Source organism: Lithobates pipiens, unplaced genomic scaffold (assembly GCF_037356315.1).
Source record: "Lithobates pipiens isolate NorthernLeopardFrog02 unplaced genomic scaffold, aLitPip1_a1.2 Scaffold_13, whole genome shotgun sequence".
NCBI lineage: Eukaryota > Metazoa > Chordata > Amphibia > Anura > Ranidae > Lithobates > Lithobates pipiens.
The window spans coordinates 409,804,750-409,823,636 of record NW_027507718.1 but is presented as its reverse complement, the minus strand read 5'-3'; the positions used below and the strand labels follow the sequence as shown (position 1 = coordinate 409,823,636).

General features: G+C 45.7%; 1 protein-coding gene across 5 annotated transcripts in view; it reads right to left on the bottom strand.

Moving 5' to 3' along the window:
• Positions 1-10,612: 10,612 nt before the first annotated feature.
• The window catches only part of LOC143975271 (uncharacterized), a 137,612-nt gene continuing 129,337 nt past the window's right edge, over positions 10,613-18,887 (bottom strand). For all 5 annotated transcript variants that reach the window (XM_077477496.1, XM_077477499.1, XM_077477500.1 and 2 more), the window contains one exon: positions 10,613-12,623. In XM_077477496.1, the coding sequence (XP_077333622.1) occupies positions 12,582-12,623 (42 nt within the window). In that variant the 3' untranslated portion in view covers positions 10,613-12,581. The remainder of the gene's footprint in view (positions 12,624-18,887) is intronic.

The following is an 18,887-nucleotide window of genomic DNA, read 5'->3' as shown; positions in this document are numbered from 1 at the left end:
ACGGTACATAGGCTTGAGTGCGGTACAGTCTGCTGTTCTGTAAGGACCGCTATCGGTCCACAATAGATAGGGTTGACGTGCACCACTGCTGACCGCTGCCCTATACTGCAGCAGTCCTTCAGCGGTATAGGGACTGACGTACAGTCTGCTAAACACTAATACACAACCTGCTTGGTCCACAAAAGTTCTTATAAGGACTGGTAACTTGGTATAGGGTGCTACGGTACATAGGCTTGAGTGCGGTACAGTCTGCTGTTCTGTAAGGACCGCTATCGGTCCACAATAGATAGGGTTGACGTGCACCACTGCTGACCGCTCACCTATACTGCAGCAGTCCTTCAGCGGTATAGGGACTGACGTACAGTCTGCTAATCACTAACACACAACCTGCTTGTTCCACAAAAGTTCTTATAAGGACTGGTAACTTGGTATAGGGTGCTACGGTACATAGGCTTGAGTGCGGTACAGTCTGCTGTTCTGTAAGGACCGCTATCGGTCCACAATAGATAGGGTTGACGTGCACCACTGCTGACCGCTGCCCTATACTGCAGCAGTCCTTCAGCGGTATAGGGACTGACGTACAGTCTGCTAAACACTAATACACAACCTGCTTGGTCCACAAAAGTTCTTATAAGGACTGGTAACTTGGTATAGGGTGCTACGGTACATAGGCTTGAGTGCGGTACAGTCTGCTGTTCTGTAAGGACCGCTATCGGTCCACAATAGATAGGGTTGACGTGCACCACTGCTGACCGCTGCCCTATACTGCAGCAGTCCTTCAGCGGTATAGGGACTGACGTACAGTCTGCTAAACACTAATACACAACCTGCTTGGTCCACAAAAGTTCTTATAAGGACTGGTAACTTGGTATAGGGTGCTACGGTACATAGGCTTGAGTGCGGTACAGTCTGCTGTTCTGTAAGGACCGCTATAGGTCCACAATAGATAGGGTTGACGTGCACCACTGCTGACCGCTCACCTATACTGCAGCAGTCCTTCAGCGGTATAGGGACTGACGTACAGTCTGCTAATCACTAACACACAACCTGCTTGTTCCACAAAAGTTCTTATAAGGACTGGTAACTTGGTATAGGGTGCTACGGTACATAGGCTTGAGTGCGGTACAGTCTGCTGTTCTGTAAGGACCGCTATCGGTCCACAATAGATAGGGTTGACGTGCACCACTGCTGACCGCTGCCCTATACTGCAGCAGTCCTTCAGCGGTATAGGGACTGACGTACAGTCTGCTAAACACTAATACACAACCTGCTTGGTCCACAAAAGTTCTTATAAGGACTGGTAACTTGGTATAGGGTGCTACGGTACATAGGCTTGAGTGCGGTACAGTCTGCTGTTCTGTAAGGACCGCTATCGGTCCACAATAGATAGGGTTGACGTGCACCACTGCTGACCGCTCACCTATACTGCAGCAGTCCTTCAGCGGTATAGGGACTGACGTACAGTCTGCTAATCACTAACACACAACCTGCTTGTTCCACAAAAGTTCTTATAAGGACTGGTAACTTGGTATAGGGTGCTACGGTACATAGGCTTGAGTGCGGTACAGTCTGCTGTTCTGTAAGGACCGCTATCGGTCCACAATAGATAGGGTTGACGTGCACCACTGCTGACCGCTGCCCTATACTGCAGCAGTCCTTCAGCGGTATAGGGACTGACGTACAGTCTGCTAAACACTAATACACAACCTGCTTGGTCCACAAAAGTTCTTATAAGGACTGGTAACTTGGTATAGGGTGCTACGGTACATAGGCTTGAGTGCGGTACAGTCTGCTGTTCTGTAAGGACCGCTATCGGTCCACAATAGATAGGGTTGACGTGCACCACTGCTGACTGCTGCCCTATACTGCAGCAGTCCTTCAGCGGTATAGGGACTGACGTACAGTCTGCTAAACACTAATACACAACCTGCTTGGTCCACAAAAGTTCTTATAAGGACTGGTAACTTGGTATAGGGTGCTACGGTACATAGGCTTGAGTGCGGTACAGTCTGCTGTTCTGTAAGGACCGCTATCGGTCCACAATAGATAGGGTTGACGTGCACCACTGCTGACCGCTGCCCTATACTGCAGCAGTCCTTCAGCGGTATAGGGACTGACGTACAGTCTGCTAAACACTAATACACAACCTGCTTGGTCCACAAAAGTTCTTATAAGGACTGGTAACTTGGTATAGGGTGCTACGGTACATAGGCTTGAGTGCGGTACAGTCTGCTGTTCTGTAAGGACCGCTATCGGTCCACAATAGATAGGGTTGACGTGCACCACTGCTGACCGCTGCCCTATACTGCAGCAGTCCTTCATCGGTATAGGGACTAAGAGTTTTGTCACAGGGTCATTTAAAAAATGACAGGCAGAGGAAGAGGCAGGCCCTTCCGCAGGGGTGGTAGGGGTAGGGCAGGAGCAACAGGCTTGAGCCAAAGTGGGAAGTTGCAGAAGGTGCGTTCAATTACTTTAAAGGATGCACCAGACTTGGTTGAGTGGCTCGCTCAGCCTTACTCTTCTGCACCCTCCTCATCCTCTCGATCTGCACCCTCTTCTTCACTCTCTGCTATGTGCACCCCCAAAGACACTACCACCAACAACACGACCACCACCACCACCACCACATACCTTCCGCTTGAGTCACTGGAATTATTTTCCGATCCATATCAAGAGGACATTTCTGATGCGCAGCCACTCTTGGTATTGGATCAGGAAGAGGAGGTAGCAACAAGCGCTACTCAGCAGTCTGACGCCAGTACCCAGATCAGCCCAAGGAGGAGGTTGGTCCCCGGTGTTGCTGCCTACTCCGAGATCTCTACTTATAGCGGTGGGGAAGGTGACGTTGATGATGACGTGTCTAGTGATGTCACGTGGGTGCCCACAAGAGAGGAAGAGGAGGGGAGTTCAGAGGGAGATATGGACCAGCAGATAGGGAGGAGAAGCAGCAATGACTTACATTGCACAGCAGGGACAAAGCAGACTGCAAATGTATCAGGAGCGAGTCATCGACCATGTACGGTCACATCTGGCGCTCCCAGGACACCGGCACATGGCTCCGCAGTGTGGGCTTTTTTTAACGTGTCCGCTGCTGACAATAGCGTTGCCATCTGCAATCTTTGCAGTCAACGCGTTAGTCGCGGTAAGCCCAATACTCACCTAGGGACGACCGCCTTAAGAAGGCACATGAGCAGCCATCACCGAGCCCAGTGGGAGCAACGGAACACACAAAGCCACACTGCAGGCTCTCACCGTCCAGCCTCGTCTTCTACTTCTCCTTCTCCTCTCTCCTCACAATTGTCCTCCACTCCACCTTCCATCACGCCAAGCTCACATTTTTCTGCAAAAAGGCAGGCTTCCGTGGGCCTAATGTTTGAGCGTAAAAAAATGATGACGCCGGATAACCCTCTTGCCCAACGGTTGGCGGCTGGCTTGTCAGAACTCATAGCCCGCCAACTACTGCCATATAAACTGGTGGACTCGGAGGCCTTTCGCAAATTTGTGGCCATTGGAACACCACAATGGAAGGTCCCAGGAAGGAAGTATTTCTCAGAGAAGGGCATCCCAGAGCTATATGGCCATGTTCAGCGGCAAGTGAATGTATCTCTGGCACACAGTGTCGGTGCCAAGATACATCTGACCACAGACACGTGGTCTAGCAAACACGGGCAGGGAAGGTATATCAGTTTTACTGCCCACTGGGTGAACCTTCTGACGGCCGTCAAGCATGTAACCCGTGGCACCCGTGTAGATTTGGTTTTACCGCCACGGATTGCATGCAGGCCTGACTCTTCTTCTCCTCCTCCTACTCCATCCTCCTCCCTCTCCTCCTCAGCTGCCTCCTCCTTTTCCGCTGCTAGCGTCTCTTCCACTGCACCGCCCAAGCTCCCCAGAACCTATTCCACATGCCAGGTGAGACGTTGCCATGCCGTGCTGCGTCTGTTGTGCCTGGAAGCAAAGAGCCACACTGGCCCGGCACTCCTTTCAGCTTTGCGTTCACAGGCAGATGAGTGGCTAACACCGCTCAATTTGACAGTTGGTAAAGTGGTGTGTGACAACGGTGCCAATCTGCTTAGCGCATTGAAACAGGGCAAAATCACGCACGTGCCGTGCATGGCACACGTCTTAAACTTGGTCGTGCAGCGATTCCTTGTCAAATACCCTGGGGTCCAGGACATCTTGCGGCAGGCAAGGAAAATCTCGGCCCATTTCAGAAGATCTTACACGGCCATGGCTCGCCTTGCTGACATTCAGCGGCGACACCATCTGCCGGTCAGACGTCTTATTTGCGATTGCCCGACGCGATGGAACTCAACCTTCTATATGCTTGATAGGCTGCTCCAGCAGAAACGTGCAGTTAACGTCTACCTGTATGAACTCTGCGAAAGAAACGGTTCTGGGGAGCTGGGTTTTTTTTCACCGCGCCAGTGGCTGCTCATGCGCGACACATGCAGACTTCTGCGGCCATTTGAGGAGATCACCAAACTGGTCAGTCGCAGCCATGGCGCCATCAGTGACATGGTACCTTATGCCTTCTTTCTGGAGCGTGCATTGCGTCGTGTCATTGATCAGGCTGTGGAGGAGCAGGAGCGGGAAGATGAGGAAGTCGCAATGCTGGATGAATTCCCAGGGGGGGCTACTCTATCTGAGACAAGTCAACAACAGGAGTCTGATGAGGAGTCAGAGGAGGATGGTGCCGGGGCGGATGAGCAGGAGCAAGAAGAGCATGCTTTAAACCTTTCTGGGATCCCTGTTGTGCGAGGATGGGGAGAGGAGAATGAAGAGGACGACATTATCCTGGATGATGAGCAGGAGCCAGGCCACCACACCGCTTCCACTTTAGTGCAAATGGGGGCCTTCATGCTCCAGTGTTTTAATAGGGACCCCCGTATAAAAAGCATGAGGGTCAAGGACCAGTACTGGGTGGCAACGTACTTAGACCCCCGGTACAAACACAAAATGGCGGAAATGTTACCGCCGTCGCAGAGGGCTGTCAGAATGCAGCACTTCCAGGCCTTGCTTCGAGAAATGCTGCATTCTGCTTTTGCGTGCGCTGGCAGAGGAGCAATTCCCACTCCCAGAGAAGGATTTGCGGGTACCAATCCAACAGCGCCTGCAAGAAGAGGCCGGTTTGAAGATGTGTTGGTGACTTCGGATATGAGGTCATTCTTTCAGCCGACCCATCGACAGGTGTCATCCGGATCCAGCATCAGGGAACGCCTAGACCGTCAGGTGTCCGACTACATTGGGTTAACGGCCGATGTGGACGCTCTGAGGAGTGATGAACCCCTAGACTACTGGGTGGGCAGGCTTGACCTCTGGCCAGAGCTTGCCCAATTTGCAATCGAACTGTTGGCTTGCCCCTCATCCAGTGTCCTGTCCGAAAGGACGTTCAGCGCAGCAGGGGGGATTGTGACCGATAAGCGTACTCGCCTAGCTCACCACAGTGTTAACTACCTCACATTTCTAAAAATGAATGAGGCATGGATCTCGGAGGAATTCAACACATGTGACCAGTAGACCATGTATATGTCTATAAACTATTTTTTTAATCAAGCACACAGACCTTCTTAATTCATTTGGCTCACTTCCTTGACCCAAAAAAGCACACCGTACTATATGCCCCTACCCTCCTCTTTGAAGAGGTTGAGCGGTGTCATATTTCTACTGGGGCTGCTTATGATATCCCTGTGCTGTGCTGACTTCCTCCTGGGGGTTCTTATTATGAAGGGATCACACTATCCCTGTGCTGTGCTGACTTCCTCCTGGGGGTTCTTATTATGAGGGGATCACACCATCCCTGTGCTGTGCTGACTTCCTCCTGGGGCTGCTTACGGTGCTGCTGTCAGTGCTGTATGTCACGGTGCTGCTGTCAGCGCTGTATGTCACGGTGCTGCTGTCAGCGCTGTATGTCACGGTGCTGCTGTCAGCGCTGTATGTCACGGTGCTGCTGTCAGCGCTGTATGTCACGGTGCTGCTGTCAGTGCTCTGTATTACGGTGCTGCTGTCAGATGCCTCTATCACGGTGCATGTGTCATTCCGGTATGTCACGCTGCTGGTGATCATCTCCTGCACCCTCTTCTTTGCCTACCCTGGTCCCTGACCTTCCCTCTCCTCCATTGCCTTCATTAGCTCCATAGTCCTGAATTGTTAGAACAATTTCCCAAATAAAATAAAAATGCTTGTAGTTATCGATCCCAAATTCACCTCATACATGTATTATGTCATTGTCCAGATGGTGGGACTACGTTTTACCCCCTAATAATTACCACGTGGCCGCAAATTCGACATGAAGGTTTGCAAAGTTCGCCTCCCATTGAAGTCAATGGGGCCCGCGGCGAACGTTCGGTTTCGCGAACGTTTGGGTCCGTTCGCATTTCGCTTTCGCGAAACGTCCCGTCGGAAGTTCGTCCATCACTAATCTTTGGTGTATAACATTTTTTGTCACATTAATTAGAAATAGCCTTTTTTCGGTTAAACAGGCATGTTTCAAAACATAACATACACAATGCAGGAACTTACAAAGTTCAACTTTGATAAAGTGAAGGCAATATCAGACATGAGTATGTCCAAATTGTGTTGATATTGCCTTCATTGGATGGGGTGATGTAACCCCTGTAAAAGCCACACAAATTGGGATTCAAACTGGGGATTTCCCTCCTGATCCCATGCCTAATGTCAACATGTGCTAGCTCCCATCGTGGGGGATCAATGGACGTGTTTTGGGGGTGCAACCCCTTTCTCTCAGCTACTTTAGTTGCGAGGAAGGGTTTGCACCCACAAAACGCGTACATTGATATCCTCTGATGGCAGATAGCACACGTTGACACACTGTGTGCATCTTCTAAATTTGGCTTTTAAAATACTTTAAAACTTTTGTTTAAAACCATAAATACACAATAAAAAAGGGTTACATTTTTGTGTGTTTTAGATTCTCCCTAAAACATCAATGATGTTCTTCATTTTTTGTTGAACATCATTGATGTTTTGCTTTAGATTTTCTAAATCACGAAAGCACCTCATTCTCTCCCGGATGAGGATCTGGGCACTTTCACTTGTGAAATAACATTCTTCTTCCACAACATCCACATAGCCTAAAAAAATAAAAAACACATTATGTATTATAAATATGCAGGAACAGATATCTTACCTGAAACTGTAGTCTCCAACACTCATCTGTTGTGACAATTTCGCCCACTTCCAAAACCTCTTCCTCATCATCCTCTGCATGTGTTTTGGTGACTTCCCCTTCTTTCGGAGGTGGGGGGTTCCTGGTGTCCTCAGGCATCCCGAGTCTTTTCTCCCCTATGTGAATAAAAAAGGTATACTTAGCACACATATATTGGAGGGCAGAAATAGGAATATAAAACATTGCTTGGAAGTGTCATCCAATTGTCTGTTTTGGCAGAGTTCCAAGCTGAAGACATTTTTATTTCCTTTCCAAAGCTGGAATACTTCCCTTTTTTGGACAAGTTTCCCACATGGAGACACCCCAAGTACCCACTGGAGCACCTGCATGGGACACCCTAAAAGTTTGATTCTGGTGCCAACACTAATGCTCCTGTAAACAGCTGCTGAGTGTCCTCTCCTTACACTGAATCAAGTTTGCAATTCATTCTAGTTACAAACCCATCTAGACAACAAACTTATTTTAATACAAATAGGTATGAACAAATGTAGTTAACTTGTATCTGCCTAAAATATCTTAGAAGTGGGCAAACAAACAATGTTTCCTAAGACCGATTACTGTGCCCATGAACATAAAAGTTGCCATTTTAAAATGTACAACAGTAAAGAAAAGCACATGGAGCAGCACAAACATTAAGAAGAAGAATAGAAACACATGACAAAATACTTACTTTTTTGCAGCACTCTCTTGATTCTTCTGTACTGATCGTGCTCCCTCAATTTAAGGTCTGACCATCATTTCCTTGACCCTTGGATCGCTGTACCCCAAAGTTCCTGTGCAGGCTCTTCACAACTTTAGGCATGATCTTAGCCTTTCTCACATTTGGGTTTGGGTAAGGTCCATACTTCCCATCATAGTTGGCCCTCTTAAAGATGCCCACCATCTCCACCATCTCTATAAAGGCCATAATTGAGGCCTTCAATCTCCTCCGAGATCATGAAGTTTGGGGCTCCAGCCTTTTGTCTTTGCTGCTCTTCTCTGTATGTAGCTGTTGTCTCTCCGCCATGTGCTCTCCCACTGCGTTGAAAGACAAGGGGCGGGGAATAGACTAGAAAGAATGTCAGGGGCGGGTGGAGTTTCACACATGCGCAGTGTATATAAAGTGGAACACGCATGCGTTGTACATACGATCTGTGAGCGGGGAACGAAGTAATGGAAGTGACGATCGTTATAACGAAGGTACAATTTTAATCAGTGGCTTATAGATTGAGGTCTATATTGGGTCAAGATTAGGAGAGTTTGGCCTGACATTAGGGTTTGTCTTGTGTCTTGCAGGGAAAATGAATTTATTCAACGATGAGGACTTTATCCCCATATTCATTGATATGTACAGGGAGCTGCCCTGTCTGTGGCAGGTAAACCACCCCTTTTATAACAAAAAATCAAAGAGGAAGGCAGCGCTGGATCAATTGCTGGAATTTATGAAGCTGGTGATCCCCACGGCAGATATCCCCTATTTGAAGGCCCTAATTGGTGGCATGAGGAGCGCTTATATTAGGGAGCTCAAGAAGGTCCAGGATTCCCTGAGATCAGGAGCTGCAGCAGATGACATTTATGTAACCAGGCTGTGGTACTATGACAGACTGCATTTTCTGGCAGACCAGACTGAACCCAGGCCAGCACTCTCCAGTCTTCCTTCAAGGCTTCCTTCCCCCCAGCTGAGGCTTCCAACGACCAACCTGGGCCTTCCAGGCAGCAACATGTGGAGGAGCCCAGCTTGAGTCAGGTACTGTATAGCATTCTTAAAAATATTTACGGTTGTCAAATTAATGATGTTATATATATGTTAGTTTTGATAATGAATTTTTAATTTCCCAAAGTTTTACATATCAATAGACAGTAGTGGCCATAAATGATTGTGACAAGAATGAAAAATGCTGGGGTCAGAAATCAAGTCTTTTCTATTTATTAAATTCAATTTGAAACAGTCATGAGCTCAAAATTGTGGGTGATTGATGAACCAAAAACTAAAACCATGTGCCTTTTTCATACACGGGAAAGCCTCAGCCAGTAGAAGACCGTGGAAAGTGGCAGCCCAGTAGCCTGCCTAAATCGCAGGTCACTCCCCTTGGCCTTCCACAAAAATGTGCCAGGAAGAGAAGTAACCTGAAGGAGGCAGCAATTGGCCTATTTCTGAAGGCTACTGCGGCCCTCAGAAACCCCCCAGTGTTCAAGAGGACTATGCCTACATGACAGCCTGCAAAATGCTGGAAAGGGAGGGCCAACGCCTCTTATGTGAGGAAGTGATCTTGCAAGCCCTAAATAAGCCAAAGCCACATTTGTGAGTTGAACCATGGTCCTCCTCCTCCAAGTCCTCCTCCACCTCCTGCCACAACTCCAACAACAGAACCACAACCTGGAAGGAAGCATGTAAGGAAGACAAGAGAGTGATGGCCTGGGTTCAGTCTGGTCTGGCAAGAGATGCAGGCTGTTGTATGACCACAGCCTGGGGACAGATATGTCATCTACTGCTGATCCTGATCTCTTGTAGTCCTGGACCGGATTGTGCTCACTATTATATGGACTCCTCAGGCCACCAATGTTGACTGTAAAATAATTGATGTGTGTCCTGGGGTACAAAGGCTTTGCAAATTCCTCCAGTTGCCTTCCTCTTTATTTTGTTATGACCCATAATAAATGGATATTTATTTTTCACAAATACTTGCCTATGTGTTTTACTTCAAAAAGCACAGTTTGTTTGTGAGTAGGCAGGTACATTTCAAAAATACAATGTCAAATTTACAAGGGACACCAACCAACCTCCTTGAGGTAAAAAAAATACAAGATAATAATGGTGTTGTGGTAACTTGACACACAAAACGAGAAATAACATTATGGAGAGCACTAAAAAAAAAAATGCAGACCTTGATAAAAAATAAATAAAAAAGAGTTATGGAGATTTGACAAAAAAATAATAATATTATTCATGAGATCACGAGAAATTATAAAGAAATCAGTTTGTGAGAACTCTGTGTGAATATGAGCAGCAAAACAACTTCATTCTTCTAGCATTATAAAGAAGAAGAGAATGCGCTGCATTAAAAGATTTCAAAATTTGCAGTGTGATGACTGTGCTATCTCCATTACGAAGGCTAGTTTTACCAGACCGAGTGCTTCCATCTCGTATTTTATTCTAAGCATGCGTGGCACTTTGTGCGTCATAATTGTGTACACACAATCAGAATTTACGCAAGTGGATTTTGTTGTCGGAAAATTTGAGAACCAGATCTCAAATTTTGTGCGACGGAAATTCCAATGGAAACAATCCGATGAAGCCTACACACGGTTGGAATTTCTGACAACAGGCTCCGATCGCACATTTTCGATGTGTACGTGACCATGTGTATGTGGCATTAGATTTAGATAGAGGAAGAGAGACAACAGAAAATAGGTCAATGTGAAACTATAAGAAAACTGGATAGGTAATTTTTTATACAACTGTTTATTTAAGGTAATTTTTCCAACAATTTACAGGAAAAAATATCAAAGACAACTGTACAAACACCATTTTAATTACGATGGAAACTATCCGATGAAGCCTACACAGGTTGGAATTTCCGACAACAAGCTCTGATCGCACATTTTCCATCGGAAAGACCAACCGTGTGTACGCGGCATTAGATTTAGATAGAGGAAGAGAGACAACAGAAAATAGGTCAATGTGAAACTATAAGAAAACTGGATAGGTAATTTTTTATACAACTGTTTATTTATGGTAATTTTTCCAATAATTTACAGGAAAAAATATCAAAGACAACTGTACTAACAGTATTTCAATTGGGGCAGATAGGTATGAAGTAAGCACCCTGTTATTAACCTTTTTACCTGAAAACATGCATAATAGGTGTTGTTGAACAGAGTCCAGTTTTCTCAGGGTGCTTACTTTATTGCAAAATGAATAAGATTTAGATGGAGGAAGAGAGATAACAGAAAATAGGTCAGGGAGCAATAATAAGAAGAGAGAAAAATAAGAGTAATGTCTAATTACTAGGGACACCAATGCCAACAGGTTTTATTCAGGGTGGTACTGTGAGATAAGATTTATAGAGGTTTCAAGTTTCCCATATGGCAGCAAAAAGGTTTAGGATGTTGTGAAGTTTGGCCGATAGGAGTTCCATCAATTACATTCCTCCAGTATCCCTTGGCCACATGGTTTGCCATATTGTATAAGGAAGTTCCTGGCCTAAATCTGTATCCCAGTACAGCATGTATTTGTGCTTTGGCAATGGGTCACCAGGAGTTTGTAAATATCCGGGATAAACTCCTTACTGGATGGCCCACCTCTACAGGTCAATTCAAGTGTTTGAGTGTAGTGGCAAATTTGCAGGTATCCGTATAAGGCTTTGGTAGCAATTTAATATTTATCCTTGATTTCAGAGAAGAACAATCCTTATTCATTTCATCCACCAACTGTCCTAGTTTGTAAATAATGCTGTTTCCAGGGCTGAACCATTCATTGTGTTAGACTGTCAAGTATCGTTGTGTTAAAAAGTAGATGTGGTTGTTGTGAGTGAGAATTTGTCTTTATTTTGCCTCTGGGTATTTTTTATAAAAGACATCAGTCTGAGAAGGTCTATTAATCTGGAATATTAATAGAGGAATTCCATATTATGGCATTGGTGGTGGATAGAAGCCAGCCATATCTTGTCTAACTCCATCCACTTGTTAAAGGCCAAGAAAGTAGACCAAGAGGCCAGAGTCCATGACTATGTTGGCAAATAATATTTGGATATATCTGGGTTTTGAAGGTAAAAAGGCATGGACCTGGGGAGTCTATGAGATTTATAATTCTAGATAAAGTTCAACAGAGTTGCTTGTAATTTTTTCAATGGTTTGTTAGAGACAGTCACTGGGAGTGTTTTAAAAAGGTAACTAAATTTAGGCAGTATATTCATTTTAAAATATGCTATACACCCCAATACACAATAGTGACAGCGGTAGTGTTTTCCATGTACATGGGGATTGGGTAATGTCTTTAAGTAAAGCTGGGAAATGGACAGGTACTTTTAATGCATAACACACAGATGGTTCCCAAAAGGAATGGCGATGCAATACGTCACTGAATTATTATTTGTTTTAATAACAATTGCCTCTGCATCTAATCTCATTCACCATAGTTTTCTTAGTCACAAAAATATTTTTTATATCAGTGTGCAGTGCCATGAATATTTATTTCTGCTGTAAAAAAACGGGGAAAAAAAATAATCCATTAAATTCTGTTACATTGATGTAACACCATAACAATTCTCAACCAATATTCTAACCTCCACAATCTGAAAACTGCTGATCCGGCACTACATTAAGAGGTTAATTCCATAGCAAACTGCAATTCTCTAATAGTTGTTATAAAATGTTAGGGTTAACTGCAGTGAATATACACATAGCATTTCTTTTAGAAATTCAAGGGTTTTGTGTTTTTCAAGTATTCTTGAACCTGGAAAAGACAGAAAAGCGCCACATTAGATTTGAATTTATATACTGTATATTAATAAAGTAGCATGTAAACCTCATGTAAGGCTGGGTTCACACCTAATACCAATGCGGTTTAGAGCAGGGGGTCCGGTGCATTCCTGCTCAGCATTTCAGGTCTGATTTTGGTCAGAATTTTTGGCTGAATTCAGACCTGAAACAGACCAGAAGACGCACAGGACTCCCGTGCAATTTGCTCCGCAGCTGTGTGAACATTGAGAACTGGTCACAGTCTCCTGGCATGCAAATTGGATGCAGGGAGACCTGCAACCAATTCACAATAGTGTGAAGCCAGCCTAAAATTAACCACCTTCAGACCGGACCATTTTGCTGGTAAATGACCAGAGGTCTTTTTACAATTTGGCACTGCGCTGCTTTAACTGGTAATTGCGCGGTCATGCAATGTTGTACCCAAACAAAATTTGCGTCCTTTTCTTCCCACAAATAGAGCTTTCTTTTGATGGTATTTGATTGCCTCTGCGATTTTTATTTTTTGCGATATAAACGTAAAAAGACCGCAAATTTTGAAAAAAAATGATATTTTCTACTTTTTGTTATTAGAAAAATCCAATAAACTCAATTTTAGTCATACATTTAGGCCAAAATGTATTCAGCCACATGTCTTTGGTAAAAAAAAAGTCAATAATTGTATATTTATTGGTTTGCGCAAAAGTTGTCACATCTACAAACTAAGGTACGTTTTCTGGAATTTACGCAGCTTTTAGTTTACGACTGCCTATCTCATTTCTTGAGGTGCTAAAATGGCAGGGCAGTACAAAACCCCCCCAAATGACCCCATTTTGGAAAGTAGACACCCTAAGGAAATTGATAAGTGGCATGTTGAGCCCATTAAATATTTTATTTTTTTGCCTCAAGCGATTGAATAATGACAAAAAAAAAATTATTTTTTTTTTTTTACACAAAGTTGTCACTAAATGATATATTGCTCACACATGCTATGGGCATATGTGAAATGACACCCCAAAATAAATTCTGCTGCTTCTCCTGAGTACGGGGATACCACATATGTGGGACTTTTTGGGAGCCTACCAAAAAGTCCTACCACACATTTTAGAAAGTAGACACCCCAAGCTATTTGCTGAGAGGCATGTTGAGTCCATGGAATATTTTATATTTTGCCACAAGTTGCGGGAAAATTACAAACTTTTTTTTTTTTTTTTTTTTCACAAAGTTGTCACTAAATGATATATTGCTCACGCATGCCATGGGCATATGTGAAATGACACCCCAAAATAAATTCTGCTGCTTCTCCTGAGTACGGGGATACCACATATGTGGGACTTTTTGGGAGCCTAGCCGCGTACGGGGCCCCGAAAACCAAGCACCGCATTCAGGCTTTCTAAGGGCGTTACAGTTTTGAAGGCCATAAAATGCCAAGATGGCACAAACCCCCCCCCAAATGACCCCATTTTGGAAAGTAGACACCCCTAAATTTAGGGGTACACTAGTGAGACTAGGTAATAAATGGTGGGTGCCCTGAAACTATAAAAAAAATAACTAACCAACCAGCGTCACCTGTAACAGTTATATGGTGATCACTGGTGAAAGGGTTAACTAGGGGGCAATCAGGGGGCTTTATGCGGTAGTATATGGGGGTCCCTGGCGCTATAAAAAGCTGCGGCGAACCTAAATACCTACCTGCCTAACTAGCGCCACCTGTGACACTAATACAGTGATCAGAAAAACGATCGCTTATTAGGCTGGGTTCACACTGGAGCGATGCGGGAACGCCACGAATGCGCGGCGGGTTCCCGCATCACATGCCTCCCGGCGGCAGTTCACACTGCCCTATGCGAACTGCTGGGAGTGTCAGTGAAATGTTAATGACACCCCCAGATCAGTTTGCATATCGCAGTGCGATCTGCAAACTCGGATCGCATGGTGTGAACACCCATGCGATCCGATTCTGCTGCGGACCAAAAAAAGGGTCCCGTGAGAGTTTGCGGCGGGTGCGGCGGGTGCGACACGAATTCAGCCATACTATCTGTATGGCTGAACTCGAATCGCACAGAGATCGGATGTGATTTGCACTGCAGTGCGGTGCGAATCACATCCGTTCTCATAAACCGCTGCAATGTGAACCCAGCCTTAGTGACACTGGCGACGGGGGGTGATCACGGGGTTAAACCTTTATTGGGGGGGTTAGGGGGGTACCTTAGAACTAAAGGGGGCTAACCCTAACTGCCCTAACAGTTATTACAGTCACAAATGGCACCCGCCGGGTGATCAGGGGGTTAAACCTTTATTAGGTAATAAATGGCGGGTGCCCTGAAACTATAAAAAAATAACTAACCAACCAGCGTCACCTGTAACAGTTATATGGTGATCACTGGTGAAAGGGTTAACTAGGGGGCAATCAGGGGGCTTTATGCGGTAGTATATGGGGGTCCCTGGCGCTATAAAAAGCTGCGGCGAACCTTAATACCTACCTGCCTAACAAGCGTCACCTGTGACACTAATACAGCGATCAGAAAAACTATCGCTTATTAGGCTGGGTTCACACTGGAGCGATGCGGGAACGCCATGAATCCGCGGCGGGTTCCCGCATCGCATGCCTCCCGGCGGCAGTTCACACTGCCCTATGCGAACTGCTGGGAGTGTCAGTGAAATGTTAATGACACCCCCAGATCAGTTCGCATATCGCAGTGCGATCTGCAAACTCGGATCGCATGGTGTGAACACCCATGCGATCCGATTCTGCTGCGGGCCAAAAAAAGGGTCCCGTGCGAATTTGCGGCGGGTGCGGCGGGTGCGACACGAATTCAGCCATACTATCTGTATGGCTGAACTCGAATCGCACAGAGATCGGATGTGATTTGCACTGCAGTGCGGTGCGAATCACATTCGTTCTCATAAACCGCTGCAATGTGAACCCAGCCTTAGTGACACTGGCGACGGGGGGTGATCACGGGGTTAAACCTTTATTGGGGGGGTTAGGGGGGCACATTAGAACTAAAGGGGGCTAACCCTAACTGCCCTAACAGTTACTACAGTCACAAATGACACCAATGCAAAAAAAAAAAAAAAAGCAATTGGTGTCACTGTGACTGGGGGGGCAGGGGTAATTGGGGGGTTATCGGGGGTAAAGGGGGGGTGTGAGTGTGCCTGGCATGTTCTACTGTATGTGGGGTGTGTTGGTGCAACTCACCGAACCTCTCTCCTCGGTGCCGGAACGAAAACTACCGACACGGAGGAGAGAATACATCACTTCCTCTCCTGTATTTACATTACAGGAGAGGAAGTGATGTCACCGGACATTTTCATTCGCCGGGAGCGATCGAGAGGGGGTGGCCATGAATGAATGGCCGTCCCCTCGTCCGGGATCGCTCCCGAACGAATACCGACCGCCGCAGGCACCGGGCGGGGGCCCGATCGGGCCCCCGACCGGCGGGCAGGCAAGGACGTACATGTAAGCCCTTATGCCTGCCCGTGCCATTCTGCCGACGTACATCGGCGTGCGGCGGTCGGCAAGTGGTTAAGGGGTTGTAGATAAACTACTCTGTGTTCCTACATCTCACTCAGAAGGGGCCACCCCCCCCCCCCCCCATAGATTCGGTGGTGTCATCATAACCTGTCCAAAGTGACAAACACAAGGACCACAGGCCGAATCCAGCTCATTAGGCCATTTCATGTGGCTCTTGTACCTCTCCTGCAGTTGTAGCACCCACCTCGTCTCCACCCCATTTTGTCTCAATAGTCGGCAGCAGAGAGGAGGACAGAATACTTCCTACAGATCCTGTGCCATTCTGTGTAACCACAGCAGCTCCTCATTTCCACCTCCCCTGCTCTCAACAGTCAGCGGAGATTCTTGCAGCTGACTCCAGCCCCCTTCTGCTTCTTACTCCAGACCCTGCACTTTCTTCAGTTTGCACATTAAATCAGAGCACAATTATTTGGCTTGCCATTGTACTGCCAGTCTCAACTGGGACTAAAAAGTTAAAACAAAGTTAATGTAATAAACAGTGCTTGGTAATATTTGTCCGATAATTAAAAAAATTACTTTCTGTTACCAAAACACATTTTTCAATAAATTTTACAATAGTTGTACACTTAAATATCTGCTTGCTATTATTTTTCCTAGACTTATACTTGCTAGCACTACTTTTGGACCTATTTCTCCTGTGGGTCACAAGAGTGAACTTCATTCTGCACTCCTGTGACCCGTATTCCCTGTTTGCTGCAGACTGACTTATGCAGAGACTGGAGAGATCCTGGCTTTAATGTTGGGATCCACCCAGATGCCTAACCAGAAGCTGGCTCAGCCTCTCTCCTGAGCCAGCCGCTCCCACCCCCTGCACAGCCCAGGGCAGAGCACTGGGCAGGCTGGCAGTTACCAGCTCTCTGCTCACCTAAGAGTGAGAACTGAGTAATAAGAGATCTTTGATTGCTCAGTTCTTGGTCTTAGAGACAGCAGGGACCAGGTGCAGCATCAGATCAATGCTGCATCCATCTATGAGTATATGTGTGTTTGTTTTTTTTAAAGCCTGCACTTCTCTTTTATGTTATTACTAAAATCAGTAATAGAGTAGACACATTACTAGATTACAAATCCTGAAACGACAATGGACGAGGGATATACCTGGGCTGTCGGAAGATAATTGGGAGGAACTATTGGATACTTATTTTAGCACTGCTATCTCCGCTAGAGATAAAATGATCCAGATACGCATATTTCATAGGATATACTACACCCCTCTACGTCTGTTTCGTATGCGGAAAATACCTACCCCAATGTGTCATAAGTGTGGTAAAGAAGAGGGTGACTTGTTACATATGCTATGGGACTGTGAACAGATAAGACCATTTTGGTCTCAGGTGACCCACTTTGTTGCGATCACTTTTGACCTGCCCAATATATGTAGTCCTAAATGGTGTCTCCTCTCGGTGTTTGAGGAGGTAGATCTTAGTAACTGTCGGAAACAATTTTTGCGTTTTCTACTATATTATGCTAGGAAGACTGTACTATTACATTGGACGCAAACCACAATGATCTCCTTGAACAGATGGAAAGCTTTGATTAATCAGGACATACCAATATATAAAATAACATACGAGACAAGGGGCAGGCCAGGAAAATTTCTCAAAATATGGGGAGACAAGATAGAAACGTGTGGATCTGCTGAATCGTGACCTACCATAATATGAGAATGTTGCCATGGGATTATTGTGATCTCAGAGGATTGGGTTGATGCTTTGACCTCATAGCCACCCGACTGTCTTACTTATGCGTGCAACTGTTTATTTAAGGGTTTGTTTATTGTTGCTTGGGGGGTGGGGAATAAAAGCAAAACCAGTACACACTTTCTGTATAACTGAAGCACAGGGAAGTTATTACTGTAAGACTTGATACTATTTACGATGTCTTGTTTGTACTACACAAAGATGTATAATATCTGTTTTACCATACCTGTCTGTACCAATTATTACTAATAAAAAAGAAGTTTAAAAAAAAAAAAGAGTAGACACATTTATATGGTCTTAAGCCACGTACACACGGGCGGATTGTATGGCCTACTTAGTCCGTCATACAATCCGACGGACAGTCCGTCATACTTTCGAATGAACGGACTTGACCACACACGGATGCACAAACAGTCCGTCGAAAGCTTGCGCGATGACGTGTACAGCACGTACGACGGGACTAGAAATAGGAAGTCCAATACACAGCAATGCAACCTTCCGCCGTGTAAATCCTTTCTGAGCATGCGCCATTCTTAGTCCGTCGAACTAGCCTACTCACGAGCGGATTGTCCGCTGAAACCAAAGTATGACGGACAGTATTACGGAAATTCCGAAATACTTAGTACGCCAGACTGCACGCTGAAAAAGTCCGCTGAAGCCCACACACGAGCGGACTGTCCGCTGAAATGTGTTTCGACGGACTAAGTAGGCCATACAGTCCGCCCGTGTGTACGCGGCCTTACAGATACAACCGGTCCTTTGTGGGCAGTCATAATGCTGATGAGGTCTGCGATGCTATAAAGGCATATTTTTTGTTCATTTTTAATTTCAGAGTCTTACAACCACTTTAAGGTTTACATACAATTATGCCACCGGACAGCTCCCAAAACAGATAGCTGGTATTAAAAGGTCTGGTCCCTGAGTGAGAGGGGGGGTAGGATTTTATGAGTCCCTGAGGCTGTGTTCCTAGTAGTATCGAGCACTCCTCTGCCCCTCCACAGCTCAGCATCTGTGATCTATGAGCCTC